This window comes from Belonocnema kinseyi, chromosome 3, assembly GCF_010883055.1.
Source record: "Belonocnema kinseyi isolate 2016_QV_RU_SX_M_011 chromosome 3, B_treatae_v1, whole genome shotgun sequence".
Classification (NCBI taxonomy): Eukaryota; Metazoa; Arthropoda; class Insecta; order Hymenoptera; family Cynipidae; genus Belonocnema; species Belonocnema kinseyi.
Genome location: NC_046659.1, coordinates 68,215,521 through 68,229,391, shown reverse-complemented (window position 1 = coordinate 68,229,391; position 13,871 = coordinate 68,215,521). Strand labels below are relative to the sequence as shown.

The 13,871-nt window shown below is 28.6% G+C and overlaps 1 protein-coding gene across 1 annotated transcript in view; it reads left to right on the top strand.

Annotated features, from left to right (window-relative positions):
• LOC117169678 overlaps window positions 1-11,531 on the top strand; it is a 30,005-nt gene extending 18,474 nt beyond the window's left edge. Inside the window, exons 2-5 of the mRNA XM_033356162.1 lie at window positions 9,731-9,862; window positions 10,172-10,234; window positions 10,555-10,917; window positions 11,122-11,531. Of these exons, the coding sequence (XP_033212053.1) occupies window positions 9,745-9,862; window positions 10,172-10,234; window positions 10,555-10,917; window positions 11,122-11,417 (840 nt within the window). The 5' untranslated portion in view covers window positions 9,731-9,744 and the 3' untranslated portion in view covers window positions 11,418-11,531. The remainder of the gene's footprint in view (window positions 1-9,730; window positions 9,863-10,171; window positions 10,235-10,554; window positions 10,918-11,121) is intronic.
• The last annotated feature ends 2,340 nt before the right edge of the window (window positions 11,532-13,871 follow it).

The following is a 13,871-nucleotide window of genomic DNA, read 5'->3' as shown; positions in this document are numbered from 1 at the left end:
AATTCGCTGCAAACAATTAAAATATATACTTTTTCTCTTGACTATCTGCATTCGCTCGGTAGTAGCTAATTTCAATAATTCAAGACATGAGTTTACAAAATTACTGTTTCCAGCAGTCACCGGAAAAATCCTAAAGACGTCCCTAGGATATACCTCTATGCCACGTGATTTTGATATCTGAAAGACATCCTTTGAATCTTTTCATGTCTTTGAATGGTTCTCAGTACTCTCTGGGTTATTAGAAATGGAACAAGAATTGCTTCCTTGAGTGTTTATGAACGCTTTAGAAGAATCACCACTATTTCCTTTAGACGACTTATTTTCAGAATTAAGATTACTCTTCCAATGATCAATCGAACCTGTGTTCCACGTTCCTTATCCGCGTTCTGGGATGGTATAGAGTTCATTTTTTATTTCAGGCAATTTTAGTCACCCTGAAAATATTTGGAAATAAGTTAATAAAGTTTGTTTGATTAACACACTGACATTTTTATGTTCTGGAAAGCTGACCAGCGACAGATCTGGGCCACACCAAACTGTCTAAATAATGAGAAAAAAATATTTTCTATTTATAATGTGTTATGTTGATTAATTTTAAATACCCTAACAATTTTTCAGAAATGGTTAATAAAATTCGGCTAACTGCCACTTAGACATGTTCAGGTTATGGGAGGTTGACCAGTTACCAGACGTGGAGCTGGCTAAGCTGCTAAGAATAGATTTAAAAATTCAATTTTATCACTGAATAAAAATCACAGAAAAATATTACCACACACATAAACTTAAATTTTTACCTTAATCATTTCAATAGATTTTACTGATGTAGCTGTGCACGAAGGAAAACCAAATTGTTTTTAAACATAGAAATAGTATAGTTTATCAAATAAATAAGGCTATAATAAATTCCTCGAAAGCAGCAGTTGAAAGAAGTATAATTTTCTGTAGATGGGAACAAAAATTAATAAACAACTTTTCTGTGTTATAAAATCTTTAGTATTCTTTTAATCATTTACATTATCATAAATTCTTGAAAAATAGACCTAGAAAATAATTTCCCGCATGTCTAGTTAAAATGTGATGCCAATCGATATGATAGGTCTGTGTGTGGCCCTTAACAAAGATGAAAATTCAACTTCTTATTTTGATTGAAAATAAATTTTTTACAATTTCAAAATTGCCAAGCATATCTCGTCACAGAATTCATAAAGTTTTGCGTTTTAAGACTCTCAGTCAAATTTCTTAATGATCTGTTATGAACTGCGCTGTCAATCCAAGCAAAGTTGAAAACACGTATTGAGTTTTCTCAATAAAATAGATTTTCTGTTTATTTCGTTTTATTTTTATTACCAATTATCATAGAATTTTCCCTAATACTAGCTCTGGAAGAGCTATAGATAGATTAGTCTTACGGAAAAATCCGTATTAGCAGACAGTTGTTTCTAAATAAATTTTCGAAATTGCTAATTCACAAATAGTTTTCGGACATCCGAAGTAAATTCTCTCCTGTAGCTAGGAATCTTAATCAACGCATAAATCATCAGGATAGTTTTAGTTCTCTCCAGAACAGTACAAATGTCGACAAAAATCTGCTACCATTATTACACTGGATATACACATATAGGCTTCATGATTCAAATTTCCTCTTATCTGGGGTTTTTCGTCGGGTTAGCTAGTAGTAAATCAGTTTAAAGGAACTCTCTGTATCTTGTATATGGTTTTCTCCGTATACGGTACTTGGGCGTAAAAATATTTCTTTCGTCCTGTTGAATACCATTTTTTGAAAAGCTCATCAGTCATTTTTTAGCATCGGAATTAGAGATCCGATTTTCATTATGGAAATAAATATTCTTAAGTTTTTGTGGTTGCTGAATCCGAATCTGTTAATAGAATTTTCAAATTTAATTTGCTAATGCAATGTGGCGAATGAAGATTTGGAAAGTAGTCTCCGTTTTATAAAAATAAGTATTCTGAAGTTGTTGGGCTTGATCAATTCAATTATAGATTAATAATGTAAAAATATGTATTTTTAATTTCTAAAATTAATATTTGATTGATTCAAATATACATGAATAAAAATTCTTAAATTTTATCCACAGCCAATATTCTTGAACTCTAACGGTTCCCATATTTATATTTATTAATTAATATATTTAATAATTTATATTTAATATTTAATGTGTATAGTAAAGTACGATACAATTTTTAATGTTTTTTAGTATAGTTATATTTTGAATATATTATTATAATATATTATTTTTATACATTTGCCATTGACGCGATACCGGATGAAACTACGAAAAATGTTAAAAGGTTTTCTATAAATTTAAAGATGAACAACAAATATATAAACAAATATATAAATATATTTATCAGAAAAAATCTGAGAATGTCGGCGATCACCGTTTTCGCGGTTGACAGCAGTAATCGCCGACTAAAACTTGAAATTTGAGACTTGGATATTTTTAGACGTATCTCGAGAACCCGTGAAGATTTTTTTAGTTTTATTGTCTTAAATTAGAAACAAGACCTTACGGAGCGTGTGATATGAATTTTAGATTTTTTCTACGACTTTCCTAGGTCATGCAACAAGTTGAAGTCGAGGTACAAAAATTCGAGAACTTCTTGCATTAATCTAAAAAACTTTCAACGTGGTGTATTCTTTTTAAAAGACCATAAAATATCTCTGTTAGGGATCGTTAGACGTACAATTCAATAAGCTTTTTAACCGTTTTTTTTCTCGTTTAATTTGGGAAAGAGTAATCACAGTTAGAAGTCAACAGTGATTTTCAATAGTATTCTCGCTGATAATACCGACAATTTCGTACAATAATTTACTATTTAGCTTATGATTTCTATTTGTCGATAATCATTAGATTGGCAGAAATTTCGAGCAGTTTATTCACAAAAACAAAAAGTGTAACTCTGATGAATGATGATATTCAAGAAGCATACATTTTCAATAAATTTAAAACTTAATCAGAAAAATAAATGAAACTCCCAAAATATTTTAAAAATAATAGCTCCACGAATTGAATTAAATTGAAAAAATCATGCTCGTTGAGAATGATTTAAAGAAGTGTTTTTATTTTTATTTCAGATTTTTTTCAACGATAAAAACAGAGAAAAAAAAGAAAATGGAATATCGTTTGCTTTTAGATGGCTAACTCAACCTTTGATACCTTTTGGAGGCATTTTTTGCAGACTTACCTGGCTATGATAATAATAATAATGATATGATAATCATATGATAATGATATTCTTACCCTCTCAATGAAAAGTCTGTAGCAGCATTCACTCGATAAGAGATTAAGCTACAAATGTGAGCAGAATTTAATTATGAGAATTAGGCGATATTATATTACCAAAAAAATCTTTTTAGGTTTTCATAGCTTTTTTTATATATCTTTATACATTTTTGAAACTAATATACTTTTGATTCCTCATGGAGAAAGCTTTGCAATGGTAACAATTTCCAAAAAATTAAACTTTATTTAATTAAACGTTATTTAATTTAAAAATGTGTAAAAGAATGTTCTAAGCAATCGCCTTGATGCATGTGAGTATAGACGTGATTTTGATGCCACACTTTCTTGTGAATACGATACTTGAAGACAGTTTCAGATCAATTGATGCAATTTCGAAGGCTTGTTTTGACAAATAATATCTAAAAAACTGGAGAAAGGATTTCAAAAAATATTTATTGGATTTTTAGCGCCTTATTTGAAAAAATTGGTTTTTTATAGTTCAACATTTTTTATTAACATAATTAAAAATTGATGTAAGGACAAAAAATATACATGAATTCGAGACAAATCAATTGACTTATAGTATTAATTAATTTTTTTTAAGAGTATGGAAGTCATGGCCATTTATATAATTTGAAAGATCTGTTTCAGGTAGAAATTTGGTTTCATTAACATATTTTAATGTCCATGTAAAAAAAAAGATATTTTATTTTGACCTCCTCTATAAGGAAGCAAATACATTTGCTAATTAATCATAATGAAGACAGAATGTAAAAAAATCCGAGATCGAATTCACAACTAGTTTGTAATTTAATACATTTGAAAATAGCCCACATTTTCTACAAGAATCAAATAATAATAACTAAAAGCCTATTATTATTAAGTTATAATACGTCATCTTATTATTCTAAGAAAATGTTAACGCTTACATGTCTAGTGACATTAACATATGAATCATATGAGTAAATATAAAGGATTAACGATCTAAACCTGTTAACTGACATTTCAGAATTTTTACACGGTGAAGTAAAATCATTGTTATTTTTGCAGTTTTCAATATTTTATAAACTGTAAAAAATTTGTTGTTCATTTACTAAGGAAAAATAATAAACGATCATTGTATAACATTTGAATAAAAACTTAACGTTATATGACAATTAAAAGATATTGAGATATTATCTACAAGGGGTCTAGCGGTGTAAATAAGTTATCTGCTGTGTTCTACCGCTGGTTTTTCATTGTTTTTTTCGGGCTGGCATATCTGCGTTGTTTTTTAAGCTGTGGGTGAGTTTTAAATGTTAAAGTGTTTGGAATCGCAAACCGAACATAGATATGCTTGCAAACATTTAAAATAGTTTACTGAAAAAATTATCAGAGTCTTATTAATCGAGACGTGTCGTTCACCGTCATCTTTACAGCGACCCATAGACTACAACATCGAAGATGACGTGAAGGTAGTCATAAAAAACTTTCGACGCACACATGCACTTAACTGCAAACACACTGACATGTGTCTCACTGGCCTATTCTACGAATAAACTGCTACATTGTGAGAAAAAGCACGGATTTCCCATAAGACGCTAAAAGCAGTTAACAGGTTTAGACCGCAGACCCTTCATCTGCTTTACGAATTTTTAAAAGCAATAAATTCTTAACCAGTAAAATGAATAATATTTACATTTTCTCAATTAATAAATACGTGCTTAAATCACTTCAAGATGTTTGAACGTGAATAATATAGAGCACTGATAAATATTGTAAAACATTCTTAAGCACTCTAGTGTACTCTTAGACAAATCCAAAAACTTTCTGCAACATTGTAGACGATTTCTGAGTATTTAAAAGATTTTAAAATGGTTCTTCTGTTACATATAATTTACAGATGATTATTTATTCAAAAAATGTATTAAGTTACGGCGATGGAAAATGGATTTTGGATTGAAAAATCAGTTTGATGGGTTGTAAAAAGAAATTTTTGCAAATGTTTGTATGGAGAAAGCCATGGAAATTCTATAAAAATATATTAACTAAATACAACACTGTGTTTGAAAAAAATCAATTAATGGGGTTTAATATTATTGATCATACTGTCATAAAATTTCTTGAAAATTTCGAAATTTTAAAATCATTTTTGTCATTTGCATGTTGTTTAATAAATCAACCGCAAATTTGTTTGTTAAAAATGATGTATTTCATCAGAGTCTACGTAAATAATTTAGTTTTTCTTAATACCATAAAAATTGTAACAAAAATATAAGTAAAACGATTTTTGAGCAAAATATACAAATGAAAAAAATCTATTTTTACCGGATCCGGCTCTAAATTTAATAAATAGGCTTTATTTAAGACCACAATCTCTTTAAATTTCATAAACCTAGCTAAACTTGATTTCTAGTTATCATAAAAAGAGTGTTGTTGACACGCACAAACAAACAGACACACTCACTACTGAAGTTGATTCATGTCTACATATGTCGAAATTAGATAATTTCAATCTTTACAAAGCCTCCTTTCATGAAAAAGTAGTGTAATCTTTTTTTTAATTGACAATCTATCTTTCTAGATTTTTATAATTCTTCCTATAAGCAAACAAGTTTAGGATACTTTGAACGCTTGATACGTAATTCAGAGTTCGTCTAAATTTAGATTTCTTATTTTTTTAATTATTTGGGCTTTAGATAATAATTTCAATTGCTTACACAAATTAATTTTTTTTCTATTTATCTCAAATTTTTATTTAAAATTATACGATTCCAAACAAAACGTGACCATACATTAAACATAGTAGAAAAAAATATTAAAAAGACAGACTATATTTAAAAAATCCTGCTGGTATTTATTTAGACTGTTAAGAAATAAAATGGTTATGAACACTAAAAAGTTGAAATAATGGATTATCTAATTGCGTGTCATTTTGCCTTAAGTAATTATATATTACTGAATTCAAAACAAAATAAAAAACCTACTTTTACAGCATGTTCGAGGTCACCAAAAAATTACACATGTCTGATATAATCTATAGCAAACTAAAACTTAGTGCGCGCTACACACGCACTAATTCCCCTTTGTTTAGAAAAAAGCGGTTAATTTTACAGCATTTTGTAATAGATTTTACAGAAAATCTTATATGATTTGAAAACGTTGAATATGATTGACTGAAGTTTCTTTATTATAGCAAGAACGTTCCAATAGATTCAATAGAATGATACAACTTTTTTCATTTCCTCACAAGTTCTTAGAGCGGAGCTTCTACCAAGCGCAATGACTTTATTTGCACATCTAAAAATGTAAACATTTTATGAAATGAAATAGAAAAATAGAGGCTTTACAAAAATTTGTTTCTTTCTATAATCAAAATGGTTATTAACTTTTTTATTTTAGATTAAACGCTCGGTTATCCGAAATGGTAATCCATAACACTTGGCGCAATCCACTTGTAATCCTAAGTCATTTTGTTTTATTGATATTTGCCACATAAATATATTGTATTACTTTATTGTTACATCAAAATTTTTATTTTAAAGTTTATAAAGGTTATAGAGATTATTTTTAAAGTTTAAGAATAAGAAAAATTTTACATTCATGTGCATGATGAAAATGAAAAAAATTAAAGATGTATAATGTAACAGTTTATTTAATCAAGACAGAAACAGACAGAAAAAAATTTTAATCAGTTCTTTCTTGAACCATTCTGTCAGTTTTTCGCTGAAACCTGTATGTTTCTCCTAATATGAAGATTTGATTAAATTTTAAAGATCTTCGCTATTTATGAATAGCGATTAAGAAACCCTTTTTAGTTTAAAATGCTACTACTTAGTTAAAAGTGAAATCTACATTGATGAAAATTCATTTTATTTGTTTAGAATTGAACTATTTTTTTGATTTTTTGATGTTCTAAATTTCTTAACTGAAAATTGAAATATTCTACTTTTGTCAGGAATTCATCTTTTTTGGTAGATATTTAATCTTCGTTTTGGAATATTTATACATTGATTTCTTTTTCGATAAATGTAACTATTTTGTTGAAAATTAGTTTTCTTTTCATTAAAAATGAATATTCTGACTTAAAATGTAGCTATTCCATTTTTGCTGGTAAATTTTTTTTTCGTAGTGGAAAATTTACTTACTTTGTTAAAAACTCATCCTTTTAGGCTGAAAATTCAGTTATTTGTGTGAAAGCTGCATCTTTTTGGGTTGCAAATTAAACGTATTTGCGAAAATAATCAATGTTTTGGCTTTAAATCTCAGTTTTGGAAGTTTTTTATATTGACTGAAAAATATTTTTTGGTCAGAAACTTAATTCTTTTATTAAAATATCATCCTTTTGATTTGAAAATGATCCTGTTTTGGTTGAGAATTTAAATAATTTGTTGAAAAATTGTATTTTTTGGTTTACATTTTTGTATCACAAATTGAAATAATTTTTGCTAGAAATATCAACTGCTACAATTTTTGATCAAAATACATTTTTTTATTTAAGATTCATCAGTTTGGTTGATAATGGAACTATTTTGTTGAAAATTCTCTTTTTCTTGGTTGAAAGTTAATTATTTCTACTGAAAATGTAAACTTACAGATTAAATGGTAAATAAATGGTTCAATATGTTTAGTATTTTTAGGCCTCGAAAATGTACAAATATCGAGCCTTTACAAATGTTAGGTTTTAATAAGTAACTTTACTCACATAATTCATTAACTGAAAACTTTAATCATTAGTTTCGAAATTTATTAAATTTTTTCGTAAAGAAAATTAAGCTAATCAAGTACTTTAAAATTTTACGTGCTTTTAAATAACGAGCAATAACTTCAACTAAATCGTAATCAAATACCAAACCTCAAAATATCGAAAACATCAAATGTCAATTTTAAGTGAAGTTTTTCATATCACTGGATCAAAAACTGAAAAAGAGGTCTGTTTATTGATTATTAAGCAAAAATTACCCTAATTGGGTAAGTTTTGGTTTTCAACAATATTTATTTTAATTTTAATATTTCAATGAAAATTTGAAAAATTCTGACTTTTCACCTCTTGTAACAATGCATTTTTTGATTGATATTTATATCTTCTCATGTAAAATACAAATTTTAATTCTGCTGAATATGTCTGGCTTTAGTTAAATATTAAAATGTTACATTTAGAAATCTTAAATTTTTGTCAGTTTTATTATGCACACAAATGTGACATTCTTTAGCACTGCCCTTCAGCTGAAACGACGAATTCTTAATTTTATGTGTGTGAATTTAGCAACATTCTTTCCTTCGAGTTCTTTAGATTGCCCAATCGGTATTTAAATAAAGTTGCGACAATTCTTTCGAAGTTTTCCTGATATACCTATTTTTTAGAGAAGTACCGTCAAATGGGTCAATTTCGAAGATATGAGGAAAATTCAGACATTCCTAAATTGACATGTACATTACTTAAGGTGGGTGGTTTTAAGCATAATCTAGAACCATTTAAGGCTTGAACAGATTCCAGAGTTTTAGAACAGTTTTGAGTAATGTATCCTATCAAGTAAGGAATTTAGGGGTACGAAATTTGTGCGAATTACCCCGTTTGACTGTATTAATGAGAATAGTAATTTACGATGTGGGACAACTTAACTAATGATGAATAGTACAGATAATTGTTCATCATTCTAATAAGCAAGTTATGGCGTTGGTTATAATGCTGAAAATCTGTCTTTCTTATCTTCAGGAACACATTTTTTCATATTCCAATAAACTCAAATGACCCACTTTTAAAAGTGACTTCAAGGAGCATAAATATCTGAATCTATTTTTCACTCCATTCTACAAATATATGATATTGCTAAATCTCGCATTTCGAAAACACTAGTTTCAACTGCTCAAAATGAAGAGGTATCGGGAGTATTTGTAGAAGCAAGATCCGAAATATAAATTTGCATCAAGGCTTCAGTTAACCGTTTATCACATGTTTCCGTATGTATTATCCTAGAATATTGTAAATAATTTCAAGGAAAATACACGTCAACTTACAAAGTGTAAATACCATTATTTATACTATGTACATTTAACAACTAGTATATATAATAGCGAATAAATTCGAAAAAATTGATCAGTTACACTTTACGAAATTCTAAAAGGATCTGTTCATTCTATACCAAAAATGGGGTCCCTCTTCATTTCTCGCGTCATCATCTTTATACTTTTCTTCAACTATATTGGTAGGTATAATAATACTTCTTCTTCTTTCAATACTAGACAAATTTCGATCCATCGTTAAAAGCTGACTATTTGGATCATATACCAAGATTATGTGTGCCAGCACATTTTTTAGTTCAAATGCAGTATTTGCTTCCCAGATTTCAATGTTAAGATATTATCCGTAGAGTTTAATTTGCGAGAATTTCCATAAATATTCAGCCACGAGAGAGTCGCTTAAGTTATTTTCATCTTTATGCTTTTAATAATTTGAAATATATTTTTTACATTGCAAATTTACAAAAATCTTCTGTTTTCCACAGAAATATCGTCAGGTATGGACTTCCGGGATAAAAGGAAAGACCCTCCACAACATGACGGTAGTGAACTGACTAATTATGCTCCTGAAAATTCTGGACATTCTGATGTATACTCTAATTTTCCATCGAGATATGGTAATTCACATGGCGAATACCCTGCCTCTAATTCTTAATTTGGTACCCTCATATACAAAAAGTTAAAATCTAGACGGTTTGTATTATATATTAAGATTATGTGTACCAGCATATTTTTCCGATCAAATATAGTATTTGATAGTCAGCTTTCAGTGTTTACATATTTTCTGTAAAGTTTAATTTACGAGAATTTATATAAATGACAGATCACGATAAAGTCGCTTAAGCTATTTTATTCATCGCGCTTTTAATAGGTTCAAATATATTGTTTACATCACAAATTTACAAATTTCTTTTATGTTTTCACAGGAATATCGTCAAGTATGGACTCCACGGCGGGAAAGAGAGTTCCTTCTCGACCTTCTAGTAGTGGTAGGTATATAATAAATCAGTTATCGAATACCCTGCCCCTAAACCTAAACTTCGTACCCCTATATACAAAACATCAAAATTTAGATCATTCAGATTATATATTAAGATTATGTGTACCAGAATATTTCTCTGATCAAAAATAGTATTTGCTAGTTAGCTTTCAGTGTTCACATATTTTCTGTAAAATTTAATTCACGAGAATTCATATAGATGACTAATCACGATAGAATCGCTTAAGCTATTTTATTCATCACGCTTTTAATATATTTAAATACATTTTTAACATTGCGAATTTGCAAATCTCTCTTTTATTTTCACAGAAACATCGTCTAGTAGGAACACCAGGGATAAAAGAAGAAGCCCTCAAAGACTTGACGATATTAGTGGCCTAATTACATTTCCTACTGGACAGGCCTATAATTCTGAAGGATACTATCCTTCTACACCGAGGTTTGGTCCTCCACTTGTCGGCGATAACCTTCCTCCTACACCTAAATTTGGTACCCCAATGTGGAGTACAAACCGTTCCCTCCCACTTAAAATTCCTGATACACATAAGCCTTATGGGCCTCCTTTAACCAAGAGGTATAATTATCGACAATATCATCCACATCCAGAATCCATACCACCTCCGACTCCAATAGCTGGTGTAGTACTTCATGAACCTGAAGGAAGAAGTTACTGTAATTATCCACCCACTCCTCACACTCTAAAAATTACATATGTTCAGCTGTTTTTATATAATAACTTCTTGCTGTTATTTTCAATTTCAAACAAATGGATCTGATTTCCTATTAGTCATATCATTATAGTATCACTCGAAACTTTTTTTTCGGAGTCTTATTATAATAACTGAAACTAGTCCTGAAATAATATTTTTCTTACAGCGCGCGAATGGACAGCTGCGGATGAGGCCCGCGAGATATTTCACCATTATGATAAGACGATTTTTAAACCTCACGAACGATCAGCAGCGGATGAAGCCTTTGATATATTTAAGAATTTTGACGGATCTACTTCTAAAGATCACGAACGGTCAGCGGCGGACGAAGCCCGCGAATTATATGAAAGTATTCATGGCCCTATTTCTCCAACTTCTCCTGCAAAAACATCTTCAAAAGCTCTCAACGCCTACAACCATTACAATAAAAATCATAGGAATAAATCCCCAGAACCTAAGTAAACTTAGGTATATTTAAAAAGGACGTGCACTATTGGCATTGAGTAAACTTTAAATGAGTCTTCTCTAAAGAAACGATTTTTCGTAGTTCTAACTTCAAAATTGTCCGCGCGACTCGTTTCTTAATCTGTGTGATCCGTTTTCAGCTTAGTATTATCTATAATTATTTTCTCCTTGTGTATTATTTTCTAAAATACAGACATAATTTACTGACAATATTATATTAATGCTTTTCCCTTTTCGACCAACTTTCTTAATTATATAATATAGCAGAGTAGATGAAAAATTTTTGCCTCCTTTTTTAAAATCATTTCTTCGATATAATTGGCGCATACTCTAAATTTTAATTATTAATTATTAGCTAACTTTAAAGGATACCCATTCTGAAAAGTAAGATGTTAATAATAAAAAATGTTCTTTATGTTCATTAAAATATTAAAGTCTTTTCGTATTGTTTAATTTTTTTATGATCGATCTTTGAGTGGCCTTCGTTGAATGCAAATAAATGTTACATTTATTTGAAACATTTATAACAGTTTGTAATTCTTCACAAGACAGCATTTTTCTCATCGGATCAATGCGTCTTAATTTTAAGAAAATGAAATATTTCACTTTAGTAAAGTATCCAATAATTACGTAGTCGTAAATTAAAAAATTTTTTAGGCCTAACATATGATTTGTCTGTTTGCTTTTTAGAAATGTTCAAACTTGTTTGGAATGTTAAAAAATCAATTTTAATACAACATGTTTCACTTCTAAGATGGATGGTCTCGCTGAAATTCGATAATTCTGGTTTGGACACTTTTTATTGATTTATAATTTTCGCTTCTAATGTTACACTTTTCTTTAACTTATTTCATAAATGCTTATTGATTGAACGTTCGTCTAATTTATGAATTCTTCAAATATATAAACTAAAATTTTGATTCATCCAAATTTTTAATGTATCATCTTTTAATTTTGTACAGTTGAAGCATAACGTTGGATAAGAAATCTGTTTTTCTGGAATCATTGTTTAAACTGAGAACATATGTTGATCAAATCTATGTCTAAGTATGTTAAGCAAACTAACTGCTTCGATGACTGAAAAATCAAGTCAAAATAGTTTATTATCTAATCACGAATTGTTTTCGTCTTCAGTAATTTTATAGCACCTAAATCAAATCCTTAAAAAAGAACTTGCTTTTACAGCACGTGTGAAACGTCGTTTACTTACTGATAAGACGAAGTATCTAAGATTTCATAATTTTCCATCTCCCATGAAATACAAATACAAATTTTAATTAAAATGAATTCCAAAGTTTGTGCACAAAGATCTGCAAACTGTTGACAAGTATATTGACTAATACTCTATCAATTTAAATTTAGAAAAATATAACTTATTATCAGTAAAATTTTACTAATTGCTATCTATATAATTCAATCCCTGATAATTATTTAGATTATTTATGACTAGAACAATTTTTAAATCATACGGAAAATTAACTTAATTTTTTATCGAAATTTCCAGTTGTCTAATCTATTGTCTTTAAGGTATTAAAAATGAAGTTTAATTTCTATTCATGACATTATTTTTAAGTTTACATGTTAAGTATTAAATGTCCTATTTATTTATCACAGATTTTCCAGTCTTTTTTATGTTTCCCTCTTTTGTGCTTTTTTCATTTTAAACGCCACCTGAATTAATAAAACCCAATAAGAAAATTCAGCTATTTAAGTATTAAAAATTCAACCCCTTGGTAGAAATTCTATCTTTTTAAATTAAAAAATGCATCCCTTTTGGCATAAAATGAATCGTCTTTGGTCAAAAATGCAACTGCTTGGTTGGAAGTTAATCTGTTTCGGTTGTTCATTGATTCATTTTTGCTCAAATCCCTCTTCTTTGGCATTTGTCGTTATGAATTCGTATATTTGGGTTGAAAATTCAACGGGTTTATAGAAAAATCGCTTTTTTGGCTTGAAAATTTAACAATTATATTGAAGATTTATATCTATGGTGGAAAATGAAACTACTTTATTGAAAATTATTTTTGTTCATTAATAATTTTGTTGACTAAAAATGTAACTGGTTTTCATTTTTTGTTGAAACCAAGTCTTTTTTAAATTAAAAATTCAACGATTTGTTTGAAATTTTTCCCCTTTCTTTAAAAAATGCATTATTTTAGTTGCAAATTTATCTGCTTGGCTAAATATTGAGCTATTTTATTGAATATCCATTTTTCTGTTCGAAAATTAAATTTCCTAAATGAAAATTTACCTATTCTATTTTTTGTTGTTGTTTTTTTTTGTTGTTGTTGAACGTTGAACTATTTTTTTCATCTCGTCTTTTTTGATTGAAGATTAACCATTTTAGTGGAAAATCGTTCTTTTTCGTTAAAAAATTGAACCTATTTGGTTAAAAATTCGTCTATTGTGTTGAAAGTGAAATTTTCTAATTTGCAATTTTAGGAATTTAGA